Here is a 25,344-nt window from a genome sequence, read left to right on the forward strand (position 1 = left end):
CATGGGAGAAAGACCTGGCCATCTGCTCCTGCGAAGATTTCAGCCTAGGAAACCTTACAGGGCAGTTCTACTCTGTCACATGGGGTTGCCGTAAGTCCACAGGTATAGGGGTTAAGATTCCGACATATATTTTGAAGGGGACACAATTCAATCCGTAACAGTTCCCACTACCTGCCCTCTGCTTTATTCAGCAGGACAGACATCACCCCTCGTGGTACGTTACTGGCTCTTGAAGAGTTCCCAGGTGCTGGCGGCAGCAATGGCTGAGGAAGCCCAGACTCCCACTTGCACATGGGATCCTCCCTGGCACACAACGCCCAAGCAGCTTCAGCACTGGGATCGGGGCCGGGGTGAGGGGGTGTCCTAGTTCCCTTTCCCCTCCCTCACAGGGCCCAATCTGCTGAGGAAGCTGGAGGTGGGGTGCAGAGCATCACCCCCCCGCATCCTTTTTACTCTAGAATCACCACATGCTCAGCCTGACCTTGTTCACCCTTCTAGGTCACCCAGACTCAGCCAGGTGACCTGTCACCACCCCCAGAGGGGATGTCGCCTGCCTTACAAGTCGTCGTTGTTGCTAGGTGTTGTCATGTAGTCTGACTTACAGCAATCCCCCCACAACAGAATGAAACGCTGCCCAGCCCCGCACCATCCTCACAATCGTTGTTTTTGCAGCCACTGTATGAGTCCATCTCGCTGAGGATCTTCCTCTTTTTCGTTGTCTGGTACAGTGCTGGAAGATGAGCCCCTCAGGCTGGAAGGCACCCAAAATACAAATGGGGAAGGGCTGCCTCCTGGAAGCAGAGTTGACCTTAATGACATGGAGGTTATCAAGCTTTCGGGGCCTTCATTTGCTGATATAGCATGACTCGAAAGGAGAAGTACCAGCTGCAGACATCCGTTAGCAATGGGAATAGGGGAATATACCCAGGGGTTAGCCCAGGCAAACTCTTCATGCTTCCAAGAAGCCTTGGTTCTGGGACAAGACATGTTGCTTCCATGTTGCCACTGAGGAGAAGCCAGTGAGCAAAGACAAACACCAGAAGCGGGGTACAGGTAAGATGCAAACCAAAGCCAAGCCAAACCCACTGCTGTCAATTCTGGCTCATAGCAATCCCATGGGGTATCCAAGGCCGTAAATCTCTACAGAGGCAGACTGCCACATCATTCTCCTATGGAGCGGCTGATGAGCTAGAACAGCCAACCTTTTGGTTAGCAGTCAAGCACTTTAACCAATGCCCCATCAGGGCTCCTGTAGGTAAGACACACACACACGCACTGCCATCTAGTCAATTCTGACTCATAGCGACCCTATAGGACAGAGTAGAACTGCCCCACAGGGTTTCCAAGAAGCAGCTGGTGGATTCAAACCGCTGACTTTTGGTTAGCAGCCAGTTCTTAACCACTGCACCACCAGGGCCCCAGGTAAGACACATTGTTGTGGTTAGGTGCCATCAAGTCCATCCCAACTCATAGCAACCCTGTAGGGCAGAGCAGAGCTGCCACCATAGAGTTTCCAAGGAGCAGCTGGTGGGTTTGAGCTGCCAATCTTTTGGTTAGCAGCCAAGCTCTTAACCACCGACCCACCAGGCTCCAGGTAAAACACCGTGGGGCATAAACCAGAGGTGACAGGGGAAACACCTAAAGATAAAGAAACGGAGCTGCCCAGGCCTCCAGCTCTGGCCATCCCAAGGCGAGGCTTGTGAGCCAGCATGACTGGGAGTCAGGTGAGGGGCGGGGCCCACAAGAGGTGCCTGCACCCCACCCACTCCTGCCCCATGAACCTTTACCTACTGTCTACGTTTCTTAGTCTGGCTGTAATAGAAATGCCACAAATGGATGGCTTTAATAAACACTTATTTTTCACATTTAGGAGGCTAGAAGTCTGAATTCAAGGCACTGGCTCTAGGGGAAGTCTCCCTCTCTCTCTGTCTCTCTCTCTGCTCTGGGGGCAGGTCCTTGTCTCTTTTTGGCTTGTGCTCCTCAGTGCCTTGGTGATCTCCATGTGGCACCTGTCTTCCTCTCTGCTTGTACTTTCTTCTCTGTGCCTAATCTACTCTTTTTATGTCTCAAAGGTGGTTGGCTGAAACAGGTGGCCCTTCACTGATATGGTCTCATTACTATAACAAAGAAAATCGCATTCCCAAATCCAAAGATATAGGGGGTTAGGATTTACAGCACATATTTTGGGGGACACGATTCCATCCAGACACCTATTTAGAGGAGTGCAGGGAGGGCTCTCCTGGCCAGCCCTGTCATAGGGGAGCTTTGGGTTGAGAGAACATTCTGGTGAACGAGAGGGACTCTGGAGCATGCTCTTAGGTTGCCTTATGACCCCAAGGCCACCCTGCTGAGTCAGTTTGTTCCCAGGCTGGGTGACAGCCATTTTGGGGACAAAAGTTGTCTCTCCTAATGATATAAAACAGAGCTGCACAAGGTCCCTCATCATATGGTAATGTTCAGGATGTCTTTTACAAAAGAGCAGTGGTGATATGGGCACTTCCTTGAAGAGCTGTGAGGATTAAAAGGGAACGTATGCAAAGTGATGAGCACACCTAAACACAGCGAGCACTTGCTAAATGGTGGCTGCTCCATGGAGCAAGGGGCACCATGAGGTCCACACACATCTCTGAATGTGAGGCCAGACCTCAGCCTACTGCCTTCTTCCTAGTGTCACCCCAAGACCAGAGATCCCAACAGTGGGGGGTCTTCTTGGTCCACCAGGACATGCAGGGCCCCAATTCCTGATGCTGCTCCGGGTCATCCATGCTTGGGGAGGGAGGGTGCTGGCTGGGTGTTACAGAATTGGTCAGCATCCACCAAAAAGATGTGTTGAAGTCCTAGCCCCAGTACCTGCAAACGAACGTGATCTTTTTTGCAAATAGGGTCTTTGAAGATGTTATCAGTTGAGTTAGCAAGAGGTTTACTCAAAGTAAACCAAAAAACCAAACCCATTGCCGTTGAGTCGATTCTGACTCACAGCCACCCTAAAGGACAGAGTAGAACTACCCCATAGGGTTTCCAGGGAGCAACTGGTGGATACAAATTGCCGACCTTTTGGTTAGCAATCAAACGCTTAACTGTGCCAACCAGGGCTCCATACTGAAGCTGGGTGGGTCCTAATCCAATCTGAGCAGTGTCCTATAAAAGAGATGTGACACAGAGACAGGGAGGCAGAGGAAAGACAGCCAAGCGAAGACACATCTACACTCCAAGGAACATCTGGGGCCACCAGAAATTAGGAGACACCAGAGAAGATCTTCCCCTAGAGACTTTAGAGGGACCGGGCACTTGCCGACACCTTGAATTCAGACTTGTAGCCACTAGAACTGTGAGAAAACAAATTTCTGTTCTTGTAAGTCCCCAGTTTGTGGTATCTTGTTAGAGCAGCACTAGGAAGCTTATACGGTACATTCGTTGTGCTGTCTACCTACTGAGAAGTGTTTCCTTTCTTCATCTTTTTTTTTTTTTTTAATTAAGTATAGCCTTTCCTTTGTTTGGGGAAGTTACATGTGGGGTGTATGTGTGCATCTGCGTGTGTGTGTGCGTGCACACTCTTGCTTTCCCCAGGAAGTCAAAAGATCAACCCATGACATGGATGTGCAGCCCCCGTCCTTCTTCATTTCACCCTGAAGAAGATTCTGTGAAAAGGGACTAGCTCACCTTTGCACAAAGCTACCTGGCCTGGAATGTTGTGCCCATATCTCCATTGCCCTTTGCAAAAGGCACCCTCAGCATCACAATGTTATGGCCGTGCTCCACCCTTCCAGTGACAATAACCTCCCGGAGCATGTGGAATAGAAGTGGTGACAGGGAACATCTTTGCTTTGTTCTTAATCTTGGGGGGGAAGGGAAGAAGGGGGAGACCCGTTGCCATCAAGTCGTTTCCAACACATAGCCACCTTATAAGACAGAGTAGAAGGGCCCCATGCGATTTCCTAGGCTATAAATCTTTAGAGAAGCAAACTGCCATGTCTTTCTCCCACAGAGCGGTTAATGGGTTTGAACCGCTGACCTTTTGGTTAGCAGCCAAGCACTTAACCCATTGCATCACTGCTAGGTGTGATATTAGCCTCAGGTGGCTTGTTTTTTATAGATGTCCTTTATCTTACGAACTTTCGCTGCTATTATAGTTTGCTGAGAGCTTTTTCTTTTTTTAAAATCATAAATGAATATAGCGAGCTTTAAACCCGTGGTAATTTTTACTATTTTAAAATATCTCCACTCAATAAATCTAATCTATTTTTTGTAGATCTGCAGGTAATTTAAATTGTCATAGCTTTGTCTCCACTATACACTACTCTGTATAGATTTGCTTTCTTCATTATTATATCTTAAAACAAAAGTTATAAATGAATAAAAAAAAATAGTGCTGCAAGATTCCATCTTCTTTTTTTAAATTTTATTGTGTTTCTGGTGAAAGTTTACAGTGCAAATTAGTTTCTCATTCAAAAATTTATACACAAATTGTTTTGTGACATTGGTTGCCATCCTCACAATGTGTCAGCACTCTCCCCCTTTCCTTTACACCTCGGGTTCCCCATGTCCATTCTTCCAGGTTTCCTGTCCCTTCCTGCCTTCTTGTCTTTGCTTTTGGGCAGGTGTTGCCCGTTTGGTCTCATATACTCGACTGAACTAAGAAGCAGATTCCTCACGTGTGTAGTTATTTGTTTGATAGGTCTGTCTAAGCTTTGGCTGAAAGGTGGGCTTTGGGTGGCTTCAGTTCTGAGGGGACTTCATCTCCTTTATGCTGTGGGTCTCCTCTCCATTTCTACAGGAATCCCCTGGTTAGATGTGCGCCCAGCTGGTGTCTCTTATTATCAATTTTGCAAATAAAAGGCATGCTTTTAACCAAAGTCAGGAAACCATTTGCTATCATGTCGCTTGAGAAAGGATTAACACGTCAAACTTCCTGGTCGTGAGACCATGAAAAGCAAGGCCGAGGGCCTGACAGAATGAAAATGGTACACTTGGGCGAGTGGAGGGAGCGCGGGAAGTTTTGGTAATGGCACCATGGTGCTCATGGCTTGTTTGCTGGTCACGTCTTGGCCTTGGAACCCTGAGGCTGCGTTGTGGGTCATATTTTGTGATCTCTGGCAGCTTGAGCCCCTTCTCAGAGCTTCTGGGCCAATACCTCTGCATTCCTGGAGGGGCCCAAGGAAAGGAAGCTTGCCAACAAGACCTCCTTGTCTGAGGTCATCCTCAGGTCTGAGGTGACCCACATGTCCAAGGTGGTCCCCATGCCCGAGATGATTCCCATGTCTGAGATCATCCCCATGTCTGAGGTGGTCCCCATGTCTGAGGTGGTCCCCATGTCCGAGGTGGTCCCCATGTCCGAGATCATCCGCATGTCTGAAGTGGTCCCCATGTCTGAGACCATACCCATGTCTGAGGTGGTCCCCATGTCCGAGATCATCCCCACGTCTGAGGTGGTCCCCATGTCTGAGACCATACCCATGTCTGAGGTGGTCCCCATGTCCGAAATCATCCCCATGTCCGAGGTGACACCATGCCTGAGGTGATCCCATGTCCCACAGCCTCTTCCAAGGGCAGGAGGCTCACTCCTCTCACTGAGTCGAGTGCCATCAGCTGTCTTCAGAGCCAAGAGCCTGGACAGGGCAGGACCCTGCGGCAAGGACTGAAACTTCAGTTCTTCCTCTTATCAGTCATACCTGCGGAGAATTTAAAGAGTCAGACAGGCAACACGGCAGCCCTTCCACAGGCCTGTCTCTTCCAGTTCCTCTCTCCCTGGAGGCAAACGCTTCTACTACTTCAGTCAGTCCTTTTGGTGTTTACTCATGTGTTCATATTGTTACTTCCCAGCTTTCAGTTTGGGCATCACCTGTTGACTTTCCTTTATTTAGGACTGTAGCTCTTCTCAGCCCTTCACTCATTACACACTCACAGACACACCCTCGCCCACACACACTCTCGCACACACTAACACATACACATACATGCTTTCTCATACTCTCACACACTCATATATGCACACATACTCTCATATACTCTCATACACACACTCCCTCACACTGTCACAGACACTCACACCTACATATACCTGCTCCCTCACACTGTCGCACACACTCACACATACACCCATACACTCACACATACACCCATACACTCTCACAGACACACATACACACACATACACCCATACACTCACACATACACAATACACTCTCACAGACACACATACACACACATGCTCTCTCACACTCTTACCACATACACTCTCACTCATATTGATACACAACTCTCACTCACACACTCTCTTACCATGTACACACACAGGCACACACACTCTCACCACAGACACACTCACACACTCTTTGTCATATACTCTCATGCACGGAACGCACTCACACATAAACATACACACTCCCACACGCTCTCATGCACACACGTACACACACACTAACATACACACACACTCTCCCTCACATGCATTCCCACCAGACACACACTCACACACTAATATACACACACTCAGACATACTGTCCCACACTCACACACATAGAAACACACTCACACACAGATTCACACATCGACACACACACACTCATACATACACACACCCCACACACACATTTACACAGACTCACATGCACACATCATAGACTTGGCCCTGACCCTGGGAGGTTGTACCCTGCAGCCTTCTCTGTTGGGGCCAGGATGGGGGCTTCTGCCCAGGTCTATTCTGTTCTCCCTGCACTCACCCCCACCTTAGAGCAAAATTGCCTGCAAATCTCCTTATCAGCCCTTCTAACTCCTTACAAGCAGGGATCCACTGAGATGTACTTTTGTACGCCCTCCCCACCCCACCAATACTCAGGTGTCAACAAATATTTGTGGAGTGAATGAAAGTCTCCAATCATAAAAAGAAACCACCTGGAAGACACTGAAAATAGATTCGATTTAAGAGAGCTCTAGAAGCCAGTAATATTTGATCCTTGCTAAAATTAAAGATTTCAACATCTTTCAACTAAATGTAGGAGTGGGAATAGAAACGGCTAAGTTTAGGGAGGAAACGTGGCCTTAGGCAGCCTGCTGAACTTGGAGCAAGACCCAAGAAAAGTTGAGCACTCTCCGTGAGGTGTGGGTAAGCTGTCTGTTTCCAGAACAATGGGGCTCATCATTGACGTCAATGTCTGTGTGCAGGGCGCAGCTGGGCCTGGATCTGCCCGGCTTTTGTGGCTATGTTGGAGCGAGAGGGCGGGAGGCACAGGAGGAGGGGCCCTGATGGCGTGGGGTGTGTGGCAGGCCTCCCAGGGTCAGGTGCAAAGGTTGCCCCGTGACCCAGCCTGTGCCCTACTTGCATCTGTGTCTAGGGAAGCAGTCAAGGGAGAAAAGCAGTTGTCCTCACTGCTTCGGGAATGGGCAGCTCAGTCGGCCTGCAGGCTGCTAGTTGGTAAGTTTTCCTCCTCCCCATGTCTAGTGCCCAGGAGAGCCCAGGGAAGAACCAAGAGTGGAGGGTGACACCATGGCACTGGCTTCTTGGGCGATTCCTGGGGCCCCTTCAGCTCTGCAGGGCCAGCGAGCCCCACCTCCCCCTTCAGACTCTGCACCTTCAGAGACAAGGCCCGGCTCCTCTCGCAGACCCTACACCTTCAGGGGCAGCCAGGCCCACCTCCTCCCTCAGACTGTGCCCCTTCAGAGCCAGCTAGCCCCACCTCCCCCCTCAGAACCTGTACTTGAAGGGTCAAACACTGCCTATCTTCTCAAATCCTACATCTTCAAGGGAACAGCCAGCCTCACCTCCCACCTTAGACCCTGCACCTTTAGAGCCTGACCCAGCAGGCACTGTGCTGCCCAGGAGCTTGCAACCCATTTCCTGTTCCCTTAAATCTGTGCCCTCTACCCCATCTGAGAAATGCCGAGCATGTTCTTCCCTTTGGTTTTCTAACTCCAGGTCTTTGAACAAGTCATTATAATAGTTTGTCTTCTCGAGTCACCCTTTGAAATCTCTGTTTAGCTCTTTTACTTCATCATTTCTTCCTTTTGCTTTAGCTACTCTAAGTTTAAGAGCAAGTTTCAGAGTCTCTTCTGACATCCATTTTGGTCTTTTCTATCTTTTTGATGAACTCTTGCTTTCTTCACGTATGATGTCCTTGATGTCATCTCACAACTCATTTGGTCTTCAGTCGTTAGTGTTCAATACATCAACTCTAATCTATTCTTGAGATGGTCTTTAAATTGAGGTGGGATGGGTATACTCGAAATCATACTTTGGTTCCCATGGACTTGTTCTAATTTTCTTCAACTTCAAGTTGAGCTTGTATAGCAGCAATTGATAGCCTGTTCTGACTCATGATACTGAGCTTTTCATCGTCTCTTTCCTCAGATGTAGTTGATTTGATTCCTGTGTATTCCATCTGGTGAGGTCCACGTGGATAGTCACCATTTATATTGTTGAGAAAAGGTATTTGCAATGAAGTCATTGGTACTGCAAAATTCTAGCACGCAATCTCCATTGTCATTTCTATCACCAAGGCCATATTTTCCAACTACCAATCCTTCTTCTTTGTTTCCAACTTTTGCATTCTAATCTCCAGTAATTATCAGTGCATCCTGATTGCATGTTTGATCAATTTCAGACTGCAGAAGCTGGTAAAAATCTTCAATTTCTTCATCTTTGGCCTTAGTGGTTAGTGCATAAATTTGAATAATAATTGTAATAAGTGGTCTTCCTTGTAGGTGTGTGGATATTATCCTATCACTGAGAGCGTTGTACTTCAGGATAGATCTTGAAATGGTCTTTTTGATGATGAACATGACACTATTCCGGAAGAAAATATTCAAGACACAAGTTGCAATATTGAAGGATTCTATGGGGAAAATACTAAACAATGCAGGAAGCATCAGAAGAAGATGGAAAGAATACATAGAGTCACTATACCAAAAAAAAAAAAAAAACTGGTCAGTATTCAACCATTTCAGGAGGTAGTATATGATCAAGAACTGATGGTACCGAAGAAAGAGGTTCAAGCTGCACTGAAGGCATTGGCAAAAAGCAAGGCTCTGGGAATTGACAGAATACCAGTTGAGATGTTTCAACAAACAGGTGCAGTGCTGGAAGTGCTCACTCGTCTATGCCAAGAAATTTAGAAGACAGCTACCTGGCCAACCAACTGGAAGAGATCCATATTTGTACTCATTTCAAAGAAAGATGATTCAACCGAGTGCAGAAATTATTGAATAATATCATTAATACCACAGAAAACTAAAATTTTGTTGGCGATCATTAAAAACCAGTTGCAGCAATACATCAAGAGGGAACTGCCAGAAATTCAAGCCAGATTCAGAAGAGGATGTGGAACAAGGGATATCACTGCTGCTGTCAGATGAATCCTGACTGAAAGCAGAGAATACCAGAAAGATGTTTACCGGTGTTTTATTGACTATGCAGAGGCATTCAGCTGTGTGGATCATAACAAATTATGGATAACATTGCGAAGAATTGGAATTCCAGAACACCTAATTGTGCACATGAGAAACCTGTACGTAGATCAAAAGGCAGTTGTTCAAACAGAACAAGGGGATACTGAGTGGTTTAAAGTCAGGAAAGGCGTGCATCAGGGTTGTATCCTCTCACCATACTTACTCAATCTGTATGCTGAGCAAATAATCTGAGAAGCTGGACTATATGAAGAAGAACGGGGCATCAGGATTGGAGGAAGGGTCATTAACAACCTACATTACCCAGATGACACAACCTTGCTTGGTGAAAGTGAAGAGGACTTGAAGCACTTACTGATGAAGATCAAAGACCACACAGCCTTCAATATGGATTACACCTCAACATAAAACAAAAATCCTCCCAACTGAACCAATAAGCAACATCACGACAAAGGGAGAAAAGATTGATGTCAAGGATTTCATTTTACTTGGATCCACGATCAATGCCCATGGAAGCAGCAGTAAAGGAATCAAATGACACATTGCATTGGGCAAATTTGCTGCAAAAGATGTCTTTAAAGTGTTAAAAGGCAAAGATGTCACTTTAAGGACTAAGGTGCGCCTGACCCGAGCCATGGTGTTCTCAATCACCTTATATCATGTGACAGCTGGACAATGAGTAAGGAAAACTGAGGAGGAAGAAGAATCGATGCCTTTGGATCATGGAGTTGGCAAAGAATATTGGATATACTGTGGACTTCCAGAAGAAGGAACAAATCTCTCTTGGAAGAAGTACAGCCCAAATACTTCCTAGAAGCAAAGATGGCAAGACTTTCTCTCATACTCTTTGTACATGTCATCAGGAAGGATCAGTCCCTGGAGAAGGACATCATGCTTGGTAGAGTAGAGGGTCATGAAAAAGAGGAAGACCCTCAACGAGCTGGATCGACACAGTGGCTACAACAATGGGATCAAGCATAACAGTGATTGTGAGGATGGTGCAAGACCAGGAGATGTTTAATTCTGTTGTGCAAGGGGTCACTATGAGCTGGAATCAACTTGGATGGCACCTCTAAACAACGATAACTGCATCTGAGCGGGTCTGCTCTCTCCACGGACACTTCAGACAGGGTTGGGGCCTTAAGAGGCCCCAAACAACTTTACCAAAAGAGAAAATGGTCTCAGCAAAGGTGCTCAGGGTCCAGAGCCGCCTCCCGGAATGACCCCACCCGTGGCTCCGGTGTCTCTGGAACTCGCCTTTCAGGAAGGCCCCCCTTTTGCAAACATCTCCCCGGTCCTACTCACACTTGGGTGCTGCTTCCGTCGTGGAGCCTCTGCGGGGAGCTCCGGCCCTGTGATTTATAACCTACGTCACCCAGTTTAGCATTTGAGTTTCCCTTTTCACAGTGGGTGGGTCTTGCCTCCCTAATGATGTGGTTGGAACAGTGACATCATTCATTGATTAATTTATACCTCCCCGTGGTAACAATGATCGTATTTCCTGAGCCAAAAATTGTGACACATGGTCTCGAAAGCAAAAAAGGCGTCTGAAAGCGGACCATCCTGGGGATCTGGGACAAGTGTCGAGCACCTGCACCTCGGTAGTGGGCGGCCTGCAACCCGAGAGCCTCCCTCCGCCTGGGCAGCCTGGGCAGGATCAGCGACGCAGGGAGCGAGGGAGCGGAAGGCTGAATGGGAACCAGCGACTAAATGGGCACGCGCGTCTGAATGGGAGTGAGTCCACGGGTGGCACCGGCTGAATGAACGGGAGGGGTGACCGAGCGATTTCCGCAGGGAGGCTTTGGCCGCCGGGCCGCGCCTCTGGCCGGCCCCCCAGGTGGCGGCCTCCCCGGGCCTGGGCTTCGGCGGCGCCCCGTCTCCCGGCAGAGGCGCGCCCCAGCCGCCAGCGCTGCGCTCGTCGCCCCGGACCCGGAGCGGCGGCCCGGCGCCCCCGCCCCGCAGTGGTACGCGCCACTCCGCGCTCCCCGGCCGCCCGGCGCGCGGCGTCCTGAATGGAAAGGCGGAAGTGGAAGGGACCACTGGGGAGGGCGCAGAGGGGGGCCCGTGCGCGCCGCGTCCTCATTGAGAACCGACGCGGGGAACATGGAGTTCCATGTGCGTCTTATGTAAAGAGAGCGGCAGGCGCCGCAGCCAATGGGCGCGCGCTGCTCGCCGGCCCGGCCCCCTCGGGTATGCAGATGAGGCGGCGTCGTGGCCAATGGCAGGCGCGGGGGCGGGCCGGCGCGCGCGGTCACGTTTTCCACTATGTGACAGCGGCGGCCGGTGAGCCCAGGCGGGGGCTGCGGAGAAGCTGCCGGGCGGACGGACGGACGGACGGACGGCGGCGGGACGGGGACGCGGGGCGCCTCGGTGAGTGCGGCCGGGGGTGCGGCGGCGCCGGCAGGTGGCGGGCGCTCTCGGCAGCCGGGCTCGCGCTTACGTAACTGCCTGCCGGGCGCGGGTGGGTCTGGGGTCGGCGCTCGGGGGGGTCTGGGGTCGGCGCTCGGGAGGGTCTGGGGTGGGCCCACCGGCTCTGGGATCGGCGCTTGGGAGGGTCTGGGGTCAGCCCCCCGGGTCTGGGGTGGGCGCTCAGGCGGATCTGGGGTAGGAGCTCGGGTGGGTCTGGAGTCTGCGCTCTGAGTCTGGTGTCCGCTGCCCGGGCCCGGGGTCGGCGCTCGGGTGGCGCTGGGGTCCGCGTCCCGGGTCTAGAATTGGCGCTTGGTCGGGGCTGGGGTCCAAGCGCGAGTCTGGGGTCTGCGGTCGAGAGGGTCTGGGATCCAAGCGGGCGGCGGCGCCCGGCTGCCTTCCTCAGCCCCCCGCCACGGGCACGCGAACCCCTAGTGTTCTGGGAAATTTGAATGCTCCGAGCTTGCAAACGGTGAAGACGGCGCTGGGGTGGGGAGTGTGCAGAGGAAATTCAGTCTATTCTGATACTAACGGATATCAGGACTGAGCGTGTGCCGGCGCTGTGTATTTGCTAAGGCAAACCTTGCGGAGACTCTGCGCGGTGGGTACTCTTGTCCCCATTTTACAGGTCAAGAAACTGAGCTTCAAAGAGGTTAGGTGGCATTTCTTTCATGAAAACCCCTGGGCCTTCAGTGGGGAGAGGACCTGGAAGGCCAAGGCCACACCAAGGGCCGCTGCTGTCACTGGGCACATGGAGAGCCGTTTTGGAAGCCAGCTTCCCCCTCTGAGGCCAGACAAGTCTCAGGCCACCGATGGGGACAATGGCCAATCACCCACTGTAGCAAGGCCACTGGTCTTCCAGCTGGAAAATCCCTGTGCCAGGCCAGGCCTAGGAACCCTGACAGCGGGGAGTCTCGATGATGCTCAGCCCCTTTGCCAACCCTGGTCCCCCAGGTCAATTTCTTTTCCCCAGGGCAGGTAGAAGGGGGGCTGCCCAGGCTGGTCTCTACTTTGTGGTGGGGCAGTCACACCATGTGCTGGGATGCCCCTTGGCTGCCAAGCCCCAGGGCCCAGACAGGGGTGGGCGGCAGTCTCCTTCCCTCCAGGAAGGCAGAGCAAAGGATAACAACTTGATTGCCAGGGTTTCTGTAACGACACAGAGGGAACCAGCTTGGAAAGCTGATTCATACGCACAGAGTGGCAGAGCCAGAAGGTACCTGGGAATCATCCAGGGCTTCACAGATGAGGAAACCGAGAGCCAGACATGTGCTGGAAACACACCGTCGTGGGGGGCGGTGGGGGGAGGGTGCCAGGGCAATGTCTCCAGGTCTTTCCATCACTCCTAAGGGTCTTGATCTGGGTCAGGCTGAGTCTGAACACCTGAAACTGGGCCAGGGTTTGGAAGGAAGGGCCTTAGGTCCCCCAAGTGTTCAGACCCTAGCACCGTGGCAGAGCTCTGTCTGTGAACACTTCTCTTCCCCACCCTACCTCCCGGTTCCTAGGGGGAGATGCCCTGCCCCACCGCACCTGGGCTTTCTGGTCCAGGACTGGGTTTGCCTGCGAAGGGAAATAGGATGAAGGCTGCAATTAGAAACTGAGTTTTAAATCCAAGTCTAGTCGCTTAGGTAAGGTGTATTTGTGAAAAGAGGAGAGGAGTCCTTTTTTTTTTTTTTAAGTAGAAGCTGTGTGAACTGCCACTGAAGGATGGGTGCCGTGGGTGTTCTGCCAGCTTGGAAGTCACCCACCACTGTAATCTCCTGTGATTCACCAGTAAAGAGCAAAGTCAGGGCTCTGGGAGATGAGGGGGTTGGAGCCATTGGCAGGAGGTGGGAGCCTGGCCACTACCCAGGTGGCAGTGCTTGGCGAATCCACCCCACCCCCACCTCCCTGCTCCTGCCCCCCACCTCTAGGTCTCAGCTACCTGTCTGTGTATATTCCTGGAATAAGTGCTCTCCAAGGTGCGTTTCAGCTCCCAGGTGCTGGGATCCCTGTTCCTGTTACTGAAGGTTTTCCCGGGCACTATGCAGGAGGGAAGGAGCTTTTTTTTTTTTTATGCAGGAGGGAAGGAGCCCTGGTGGTGCAGTGGTTAAAGAGCTCGGCAGCCAACTGAAAGGTTGGCGATTGGAACCAACCACCTGCTCAAAGAGAAAAAGATGTGGCAGTCTGCTTCCATAAAGATTACAGCCTCAGAAACCCTATGGGGCAGCTCTAGTCTGTCCTACAGGGTCGCTATGAGTCGGAATCGGAATCAACTCGAGGGCAGTGGGTTTGGGTTTTGGATGCCGGAGGGAGTGGTTTCTGACGTGCTTATGCCTGTGTGTGGCTTGGGAGGCGTGTCTCAAATAGGAGGGTGCCCCTCGCGTGCACTGTTTTTAATGCACATGTTTGGGACAGTTGTGGGAGGCACGCATCTGTCTTTAACTCTCTAGCTGCTATTGGGTTAATGGTATGCCAACCACTTTTTATGCCCCTGGATCTCGTAGGTAGTAGGTTAGTCTGCTTCTAACCCATTTAGTGTCAATGTGGGTCCCTTTTGAAATACACGAAGCTCAGCGGACCCAAGTTGGAGCCTCATTGTTGTGCAGGTTGAACATTCTATTAGGTGACGCTTCATGGATGTGTTAGTTCTATAAACTGTTGCCTTTTTTCCCCCTTTATTTCTGTGAGATAAGACTTGCAAGCATAATTATGGCTTTCCCGTGTGATAGTTAGGGAGCCCGAATGGGTTTGTTTTGGTTTTTCTGGGTCATCTTTGGAAAACCAGAGGTTCCCCATGTAACCTAATGGAAAGGTGCCCTCAGTAAATTCCCTGTTTAGTTCTTATTGGTATGTTGTCAAGGAGCCTTGGTGGCGCAGTGGTTAAGAGCTTGGCTGCTAACCAAAAGGTCAGCAGTTTGAATCTATCAGCTGCTCCTTGGAAACCTTATGGGGCAGTTCTGCTCTGTCCTATACGGTCACTATAAGTCCAAATCAACTCGAAAGCAAGGAGTTTGGTATTTTGTTTTTGGTGTATTGTCATACCACGGATCGGTGGCGCCAGAGTGCCATTCGTCTTATTGGTGGCTTGTATTATCGGATTGTATTTCTCAAAGTCCATATTACCGACCAAATATTTAAAGACGCTCAATTAGTAAGCACGCATTCCAATACTGAAAACCCATGTCATCAAAAAAATTTTTTCAAAAATAAAAATTTGGTAACGGTGATGTAACTTCCCCCTGGCTTCCTGCAAACCACACGGCTCTGTGGCATCGCTGAGCACTGGCAAGACCGGCAGTGTTTAGTCCAGAGAAAGAATGACGCGTGTGATGCTGCCTTCAGCTTTTGAAAACAACGCTGTTGGACAAAACTAACTAGAAGCACAGAACCACACAGATGCCCTGCACCCCTGCCCTGCAGAAGCTGGCCCACCTCGGACCCCAGGGAGAACCAGGAAGCACAAACAAGGACCTCTGATGGGTCACCCGCCCCCCTGCCAAGCCTGGGCATGTTGGGTTCAACGGTCTGCTCGTTTTATACACGTTTTTAGCAAGTTTCTTGCTTTGTTTCCAAGTCTAGAGCAGAGCAGAGGCAGCACTCAAGCAGTGTGTGCTGGCAGGCAGTCACATTGGGGTGGTTACTGGGGGACAGGGTCAAGGCCACAATCAAACAGGATGGCAATTTCAAAGGTGACACAGGGACTGCCAGACTGTGGTCCCCAGCCCATCGACCACTGAAAGTCTCGCAGGGCTCCTGAATACCCTTCCTGGGGTCACAGAGAAATCGGAATATGTTCTTTAAGAGTTTTACGTAAGAAAAGCTTGGGTATTTAAGGAGCAGAGGGACCCCAGAACTTCCTAGAAATCACAGATATTCAGAGTCACCCACTCTTCAAGATTCACGCTAGGAAGCTGACGTTTTTTGCATTTTTGCTGTTTTAAAATACTGTCCTTCCACACGTTTAAGGCTTTCATAAAGGAGGCTGAGAGTATTTAAAGGGTTCTCAATGTGGCCAGACGCCGCGTCTGCCCCAGCTTCTCCCTTCCATATTTGGAAGGCGCAGTCGCCTTTTAGTCTTTTACCAAACCGTTGCCATGGAGAGCGCGTGTTTATTCAGCAGAACAAACATTTTCTCTGGATTACGCAGGCTGGCCTCAGGGGAATTGGCTGCGACCAGGAAGTAGCAAGCTTGTTCTGTAAACACCACCGGGCTTGCAGACAGAGTACGGCAGTGTGATCCCTGTTATGTAAAGATGGGGAGCAGGCAGACAGGAACACACTGGGAGAAGTCAGGCTGGGGTGCCCTGGGGTGGGGTGGGGTGGCGTGGCTGGGAGGGTCGCCGAGGGCTCGGCCTCTGGGTCTGGGGGCTGTTACGCGGCCATGTTCTGTTTGTGAACAGTGAACAGGCTTTCCGGAACGTCTGTTATACTTTGGTTTTTAAAAAGTAATGATCACGGTTGGCAACTAAACTGTGCCCTGATTTCTGTGTCCCACAGGAAGCTTATTTGCCCCTTTGGCTCGAGGGGATTGAATGCAAGAAGACTTTACCATCCCTGGTGGCGTTTGGGGACCGAGGCCCAGGCTCTTTTTGTTTCTATAGGTGTACGTGTGTGTTTATTTTTTCCTATTTATTTGGAAAGCACTAACAGAGCAAGGAGTCCTGGTAGCGCAATGGTTAAGAGCTACAACTGCTAACCAAAAGGTCAGCATTTCAAATCTACCAGCCACCCCTTGGAAACCTTATGGGGCAGTTCTACTGTGTCCTGTAGGGTCATGAGTCAGAATCAGCTCAAAGGCAACGAGTTTTTAACATAGGGTTACGTAGAGCGGGTGGTGTATTTCCAGCTCTCTGCCTCTCCCCTCCAGGCCCCCCACGTCCTCCCCTCCCGTGGTACTGTGAAGCCGATCCCAGACTCTGTGACCTCATCCAGCTCCCCTTTCTAAATGTCCCTCTGTCCATTTAAGGCACCCTCGCTACCCAAGGTGTGGCCCCGAGACCAGAGCTAGGGCTCTGAGCCCTTAATGCCTTACCTTGGCTGGGCCATCCCCCAAACTATGAAGGAATGCCTGCAAGGGGCAGCAGAGGGGCCTGGAGGGTAGGTGGGCTCTCACCTGGAGACTGCCCCTTTCAGCAGGCTGCCCTTTCCCCCCTTGCCCTCCGGCTCAGGAGCACCCCTCCATGGAAGTACACCTTTCCAGGACTGCACCCCGATGGCCATTCTGGCCTGCAGGGGGTGCCCTAACATCTACAAAAGACAGTAGGCAGTCACCTCCGTGGGTCCTCGGTTTTGCCAGCTTGGCACAACGAGATTGGTCCATTTGAGTCATTGGTGCTGAGCGGCACATTTTCTGGAATCACGAGGTTTCAGATGGGTTTGGTTTAGTTTGCGGTTTCACATTGCTGCCACGCTTGCCTGACCCTCTTGGGAAAAAGGTTTATCTTCTACTCGAGGTGGTCCTATGGCACCAATGTGTCATGTTCAGACAGGTTCCAGGGGCTGGAGCCGTGGGGGCACCAGGAGCTGGGTGGTAGTGAGAAGCCCTCAGGGCGGATGGTCCAGGAAAGAGGCCAGGTCCAGGTGCGGTGCCTGCTTCCCCAAGCCTGCCTCTGCTTCATGGGAGAGAGTGTGTGCCTCGCCCTTCGTCCTTCAAGTGCAAGCCTCCGTGGCCGTGAAGCCTCTCTGTTTCCATTGCCTTTGCTGCTCGCCATGGTACCCTGTAGCCATTAGCAGTGATCATCAACTCTCCTGTGTGTGGGCACTTTCTACATACCGGCAGGCAGATACTGCTGTTACCCCATCTTAAAGATGAGTAAGCCCGTGCACACAGGGGTTAGGGAGCTTGTCCAAGGCCACACAGCCAGGAAGTGGTGGAACCCAGTGGAAACCCTGGCCCCCCAGGGGCTGTTTGCTTAACCCCTCTGCGGCTTCAGTCACTGTAACAGTTTACTCAAAGCAGGCAGGACCAGCTGCTTGTCTGGGGGGAGAACAGTGGGGATGAGACGGGTAGAACCAGGGTGCTGGGGGGACAGGAGTGACAATGCCCACAACACCCTGGGCAGCCCCTTGGCAGCTCTCCTGAACCACAGGAAGAGTCCCTAAGAGTCCTCCTTGCTTCAACCTTGCCCCTACCCTGTAGTCCCTTTAAAGTGGAAGTCAGGTCTTGCATAAAACTCTCCAGCAGTTCCCATCTCACTCAGAATAGAAGCCAGGGTCCTGACTGTGTCCTTAAGGTGCAGCGTGGTCTGACCCACCACCTCTCTGATCATCCTCCTGTCCTCTGCTCTAGCCCGGACTGTTCTCCCCAAACAGATTGGGTATACTCACCTGCCTCAGGGCCTTTGCACAAGCTCTTCCCTCTGCCAAGAACATGAGTCCTCCAGTATCCACCTGGTTCACTCTCCCACTCTCTTCAGATCTTAGTCTGCGTTCTCTTGAAAGTAGACTCTGAGGTGGGGTGTCTTAGCCATCTAGTGCTGTTATAACAGAAGTACCACAGTGGATGGCTTTAGCAAAGAGAAGTTTATTCTCTCACAGTCCAGTAGGCTAAAAGTGCAAGTTCAGCGCACTGGCTCCAGGGAAAGGCTTTCTCTCCCTGTTGGCTCTGCAGGAAGGTTCTTGTAATGCATCAGTCTTCTCTTGGTCTGGGAGCATCTCAGCTCAGGAACCTCAGGTCCAAAGGACACACTTTGCTCCTGACGCTGCTTTCTTGGTGGTATGAGGTCCCCCGTCTCTCTGCTCGCTTCTCTCTTTTATATCTCAGAAGAGATTGGCTTAAGACACTAAATGTAGACCTCATCAATGTTAACTACTGATAATCCGTTTTATTACATCGTAGCAATAAGGTTTACAACACAGGGAAATCACCTCAGATGATAAAATGGTAGACAATCGTAGAATTATATAAGGGAATCATGACCTGGCCAAGGTGACAGATATTTTGGGGGGACACAATTCAGTGCATGACATGGGGCTAATACGCTAGTGCTTAGGTGCAAACCCTGGGGGCTCAGCGGTTAAGAGCTCGGCTGCTAACCAAAAGGTTGGCAGTTCAAATCCACTAGCCACTCCTTGGAAACCCTACAGGGCAGTTCTACTCTGTCCTATAGCGTCACTAGGAGTCAGAAATGACTCGATGGCAGTGGGTTTGTTTTTACAGATTGGAGGTGCAAGCCCAGGGTAACAGAGTGAGGGAAAGGACGTGTGGAAGAGAGGGCTGGGAAGCACACACAGGATGATGTACTAGTGATGGCCCCTGCGTCAAAGAGACACCCAGCTGGCCGCTCAGCCCCTTGGGGTCTCATCAGAAAGGCTGTGAAAAGGGAAGGAGAGGTCCCAGACAGAGCAGGAGAAAGATGTACAACAAAAAATCAGAACCGTAAAGAAAGAGCAACTTATTGGCCTGCTAGAGATGGGAGGAACCCCCAAGACTGTGGCCCTAAGACACCCCTCTGAAGGGTAACTGCAGCCATTCCGAGAAAGCACCTTCCAGCCAAGCAATAGACAGGCTGATAAAATAAACAGTGACGCCTGAAAAGATCATGCTCTGTAGAATAAACAATTATACAAGACCCAAAGGGCAATATTTACCCAAAAGTAAAGATGAGAAGGCAGGAAAGAGTAGGAAAACCAGACAAAAGGAAACGGGGAACCCAGGGCAGAAATGAGGCAAGTGTTGACACGGCGTGGGGACCGTAACTGATGTCAGAACGCTTGGTGTGCACTCTGTTGAATGGGAAACTGATTTGCTCTGTAAACAGTCACCTAAAACATAATAATATTTTTTTAAAAAGGAGGGAAGGGAGGAAGGGAGCCTTCCTGTTGGTGGTTCTCCCTGGCTTCTCATTATTCCACACAGCTCGCACACACGTCTTTGCGCACACGTGTGAGCATTTCCGTGGCATAAGTTCCCAGGCATGGCAGAGCATGCACGTTGTCAGGGTTGCTAGTCAGAGAACCAAACCGTTGTTGTGGAGTCGATTCTGACTCATGGCAACCCCGATGTGTGTCAGAGCAGAACTCTGCTCCGTAGGCTTTTCAGGGCTATGACCTTTCTGAAACAGATCGCCAGGCCTGTCTTCCGAGGTGCCTCTGGGGAGGTTCCAACCTCCAGCCTTTTGGCGAGTAGTCTAGCGCTTAACCATTTGTACCATGTAAAACTTGAAACCAAACCCATTACCATGAAGTCAATTCTGACTCGTAGCGGCCCTATCTATAGGAAAAAGTAGAACTGCCCGATAGAGTTTCCAAGGAGCACCTGGTGGATTTGAACTGCCAACCTTTTGGTTCGCAGCCGAGCTGTTAACCACCGCGCCACCAGGGCTCCTGTACCCTGCAGGCACTCCCAAATTTCCTGTGAGAAAGACTTCGTTATCACACCAGAGTGCACGAGAGGCCGCCCCCCCCTTACCAATACTGGATGTGATCCATCTGTTAATTTCTGATGACCTGAGGGCTCAACATCACTGCATTTTCCTGATGACTAACAAGATTGAGCATCTTCCTGTAAGTTCACAGATCTCCGTAGCCCTCGTTCTAGAGCGGCCCCTTGGTACTCTTTGCAGTTCGTCTTTTTCTCTTTGCATTTGGTTTTCTCTTCTGGGTAACTTTGTTGAATTAACTAGAACTTCCCGTAAAAGGTGAGAACAGAAGTGGTAGGCTCTCTTGCTTTCGCTCCTCACTGTAATTGGAACGATGCTGGCCCTATGTGATTCGGGGGTATTGATGAACTCCAGCTGGCAAAACCCGTACTGACCGAGCATCTTCTAATTGAGATTCCCTCCCGCTTTGACTGTAGACTTTGCCTCTCAGGACTATGCGTCGACATTACCTTCTGAAAACTGAATATTTGAGGAGAGATGTCCAGACCAGGCTGGCTTTTGCTCATGTTAGTGTTTCCTCTTTGTTGCTGTTTTCCTGAATGTCTGTTCAGCCTGTATGGACACCAGTAGGACTTCTTTATCCTTGGAAACACAGTTTTTCCTGGAGATGTAGCTGGGTGTCGGCCTCTTCGGACACAATTTCGCCTGGCACTCAGGATGTCCCTTGATGGGCAGACTCGAATCTGCCTTCAGCTCCGGATGGTTTTCTCCACGTGCACCTTTGGTTATGGTTTCTGTTTCCTTTTTCTGGCGTCTTCTTCGGAAGGGCATTATCCTCAGGTAAAAATGTAGTCTTTCCTCCATCTCTCTCCTCTCCCTGGATTTAGTATTTGTCTTTTCCCTCTGCATTTTGGTTTAATTTTTTTTTTATTCTGGTGAGCATATACACAACAAAACATACACCATCTCAACCATTTCTACATGTACAGTTCAGTGGCGTTGATTACCTTCTTCAAGTTGTGCAATCATTCTCGCTGCCCTTTTCCCAATCATCCCACCACAATTAACATCAGCTCAATGCTCCCTAAGCAAAAACTTCCCCTGCCCCCTCCCTCTCACCCTCTCTGTATATTTGCTTATTTCACGTAAGCAAGACCACACAGTATTTGTCCTTTTGCGACTGACCTATTTCGCTCAGGTTATGTTTTCAGGGTTTGTCCACATTGTGCCGTGTGTCAGGATTTCATTTCTCTTTATGACTGAGTGGTATTGAGTTGTGTGTATGGACCACACTTTGTGTATGTGTTCATCTGTTGATGAACACCCCCTTTGCATTTTAAAAAGTTCCTCCCGCCGTCCTGCGTGTTACCGCCACAATTCCGTCTTTGTCGACTCTGAGCTTTGTCTTCTGGTTTCCCGCCCCGTATGGCCTCTTTCTCCTCTTCCATTGCCTACCTGATTGAGTCCACCTCTCCTGGAGTTCCCATCTGTGGCACAAAGTGGATGCTGCCCTGAGTGTGTTGTGGGTGGTGCGCATCCTGTCTCTGGTGCACACCTTTTCTGAAGCCACACGCTGGTTTATTGATTCGTGAACAAGGCAAGGTTTAGTCAGACCTGCTGTATTCCAAAAACACCGTGGTAGAGTCTCTCTGGGCCCGGTTTTTCTCACCAGGAGGCTACTGGAGTTGTCCTACCATACAAGGAGCTACAACTAGGGAGGTGGGGGTGCAGGGTTATGCTTGAGTTCAGTGCCCAGTCGCCTGGGCCCAGTCGCTGGGATTGGTTTCCTGCTGGGTTGGCCCCCACGTTGACACAATAAGAGGTGGCCGTTGTGATCCATGGGTTTTCATTGGCTAATTTTTTGAAATTAGATGGCCAGGCCTTTCTTCTTAGTCTGTATTAGTCTGGAAGCTCTGCTGAAAACTGTCCACCATGGGTGACCCTGCTGGTATGTGAAATACCGGTGGTATTTGAAATATCGGTGGCATAGCTTCCAGCATCATAGCCATGTGCAAGCCACCACAGTGCCACAGGTTGACCGACAGGTGGGGGTAAAATGTGTAGGAATGTTTATGGGGTATCCCCTTGACACTCCAGTGATGACCTGTGTGTGCTCCTTTTTCACACTTGAAATCTTTCTCTCGTTGACCAGCTGAATCCAGAAGCCCAGCATGAATGGGTACGCTGACTTTCCTCCCAGCCCCAGTGACCCCTCCAAGGGCATGCTGGAACCCGAGCCCAGCCAAGCCCCACTCCAGGAAGACATGGAGATGAGCAGTGGCTGCAGCGGAAATGAATCCAATGAGCACTGCTCCCCAGGGCAGGGCAGTGACTGTCACGACAGCAAGGGACTGGGGATGCTGGTGGGGCCACCGGACGCCCACCAGGGGTAGGTGCCAACGCTGGCTGCTCGGGGCCGGGCAGGGTGCTGAGGTTTCATCTCCATTGTAATGTTGTTGCTCTTCTAATCTTTAAATCATGATTCCCAAGTCTTTTGGGATTTTTGAACATCTTATTAACCAAATAGCTAATCTACTAGGGTCTGTCCTTCCTGAGAAGTCCCTGGGTGATACAAACGGTTAACATGCTCAGCTGCTAACCGAAGGGTTAGTGGTTTGAGTTCACCCAGAGGCATCTCAGAAGAAAGACCTGGCAATCTACTTCAGAAAATTCAGCCATTAAAAACCTTGTGGAACACAGCTCTACCCTGGTACACGTGGGGTTGCCGTGAGTCGGAATCTACTCCCCAGCAACCGATTTGTTCTTCAGCAGTGTTCCTCTCTTGATTTTGAATACCTGATTGCCAACAGAAGACGCTTAGTGAACATAAAGGGATCTTGCTGGGGGGCGGGGGGGTGTGTAGGTGACCCAGCTGACAGCTACTTACACCCACACCGGGTGGCCTAGAGAAGGTGAACTTGCCCTTTCAGCCTTGAGTTTCCATCTCCCTGTGCTTTGTCTTTCTGGTGCAGGTTTATCCCGCTATCCGAATGGAGAGCATTCCTATGAAACCTTTCATAAGCCAAGGTGGTGTAAAGCGAAGAAGCAGTTACTGTTAATTAAAATGGGAAAAATTTTTGAGTGTTTCCAGATCCCAAAAATAACCTACCAAATCATATCAAATAGCACATAAAACCCTCACGCGCTCTCTTAGGCTTCTCTGATACCTTAGGACACATCTTGCTAATGGATGCACAGGGTAAATCGATAGAAAGCACAGACGCTCACAGACACAGCTCAGAGCTGTGGTGGCTTCACGTTGAGGTGCTGAGTGTAGCTCCCGGGGAAGGGGCTGGGGGGCGCCGCTCTTGCTGCCCAGGGTGCCCGTTGCCTCTTCAACCACTCGCTGCAAAACAAATGCTGGACACTATTTGTGCTTTTCACCTTTGTTCGTAAAAGCGAAAATCCTCTTTGAGTTTCCTTCGGTCAGAGAATACAGGTACTGAGGTAGGTCTCGTGTAAAAGCCAAGTGGTGTAAAGCGAACTTTGGAAAAGCAGGAATACTCGTATCCGCGTTTTATGCTCCAGTTCTGTCTTAACCTTGTGTTGTTGTTGTTGTTGTTGTTGTTGTTTTAATTCTCTTGACGTGTTACCTACCTTGCTGTCTGTAGCTGGGCAGAGGGGAAAGTGTGGATGGAGTCTATATCCTTCTGAGTTTTGCTTTGACTTCTTTCTTCCAGCCCGAATGCCTTCAGCCTAATGATGGCCAAGTCTGAACACAACCCGTCTACAAGCGGTTGCAGGTAAGGCCAATTAGCTGTTGTTGTTGTTGTTAACTGCCGTGAGTCAGCCGTGACTCATGGCAGCCCCATGTGCTTCAGAGTGGAACTGCTCCGTAATTTGGAGGCTTTAGAGAAATCAAAAGGTTTGCTATTGGAGGTTAGTTTTTTGGGGTGACGTGATTTTTTTTGCAAGCTTGTACTAAAACGTTAGTCTGCACAGCTGTCTCTGTTGGGAACACAGCCACACCCTGGCCTTTCGGAGCAGACCTGGTCCTCTGCCCACCCCGTTCCTGGATCCTACAGGCTGTTCGGACCCCTTCTGTCTTCCCATCTCTGTCTAAACAGACCTTATCTGAGTGTTGGACACATCCATCTGGAACGTTCCTCACCATCTGAGCACCTGAGACCACTCTGTCCTCACGTCCACGTTTTCGTGTCCCCTCTGGAGTAGAATCCAGCTCTCAGTCCTGGGCCCAGAGACCTGCTTTTCCCACCGCCCTCTCTGCATCCTCTGATCAAAGAGACGCCTACCGCCCCCCACCCCATCAGCCGGAGCACCTGCCCTGTCTTCCTCCCACCTGATATCCATCAGCATGAGTGTCCCTCCCAGAAACCCCCTCCTCCCTGAAGCCTTCCTGTGCTCACCACTGACATTTGTGTGCCGGAAGCGACGTAGCTGTCCTCTGCCATCCCTATCGCCTCAGCCCTTTCCCAGCTCAGCAATATGTACACTAACATCAGACAAATACGAAGACCAGACAAGAGCCCACTGCAGCAGGAAACACAGCCCCTGGAGGAGCTCGGCTTGGGGGGGGCCACCTGCAGGGATGGGGGTTTCTTTGGATACGAAGCCACACTTCAACATTCAACAACCAAAATGAGGGAGTGAGTTTGTCACTGACAGATCCTGAAGGGAGCACGCTCGAGGGCCACATGTAGCATTGACAGGGATGCAAGGAAGGGGAGAATCAGAGAGCGTGGGGGGACCTGGGCTCAGCCTTTAATAGGGTCCGAGGGGGGAGAGCCCTTCATTTCATGGCTTAGGGACTATCGGCTAATTTACAGCAAGCAGCAGGAAATGGGAGTCTGGGGACACGAATTTGTCAGAAATGGCATGGGGTCCTTATCTGGGTTTCCAGATGTGATGTGTGGATGGGGACAGGGAGGGCCCGCAGGGGAGGAACAGCCTCTGGACTGTCATCTGGGATTTTGCAGCTGGCGTGAGTTTGTTAGGAAGGTGAGCAGGCCTGCTGTTTTGAAATAAGTAATTTTTAAGCAGAGGCTGGAAGAAAAGGGACGCCGAGGCATTAGAAATGGAGTTTGGGTTTTTCATGACAATGCCATCTGCTCTGCCGGGCTGCCGGCTGGCTGTCACACCAGCCGGTCAACCAGCAGACCGCCCAGACCAAGCCCCGCTCTAACGCCTGAGGAAGGAGCTTTGTTAGATGGGCTTCTCCCACATTAGCTGGAGCCGAAGAGTCCTGGATGAGGGCACTGATTCTTAACCAGGCAGTTT

The 25,344-nt window shown here is 50.6% G+C and overlaps 1 protein-coding gene across 7 annotated transcripts in view; it reads left to right on the forward strand.

Annotated features, from left to right (window-relative positions):
• The first annotated feature begins 10,736 nt into the window (after positions 1–10,736).
• The window catches only part of PER2 (period circadian regulator 2), a 47,785-nt gene continuing 33,177 nt past the window's right edge, over positions 10,737–25,344 (forward strand). For 3 of the 7 annotated variants that reach the window (XM_023557717.2, XM_064286447.1, XM_064286451.1), the window contains exons 1-3: positions 11,681–11,770; positions 22,259–22,495; positions 23,787–23,849. In XM_023557717.2, the coding sequence (XP_023413485.1) occupies positions 22,278–22,495; positions 23,787–23,849 (281 nt within the window). In that variant the 5' untranslated portion in view covers positions 11,681–11,770; positions 22,259–22,277. Of the gene's footprint in view, positions 11,135–11,680; positions 11,771–11,955; positions 16,489–22,258; positions 22,496–23,786; positions 23,850–25,344 lie in introns of those variants that run through there. The other 4 variants (XM_064286448.1, XM_064286449.1, XM_064286450.1 and 1 more) reach the window with 4 other exon arrangements.

Source organism: Loxodonta africana, chromosome 6 (genome assembly GCF_030014295.1).
Source record: "Loxodonta africana isolate mLoxAfr1 chromosome 6, mLoxAfr1.hap2, whole genome shotgun sequence".
Classification (NCBI taxonomy): domain Eukaryota; kingdom Metazoa; phylum Chordata; class Mammalia; order Proboscidea; family Elephantidae; genus Loxodonta; species Loxodonta africana.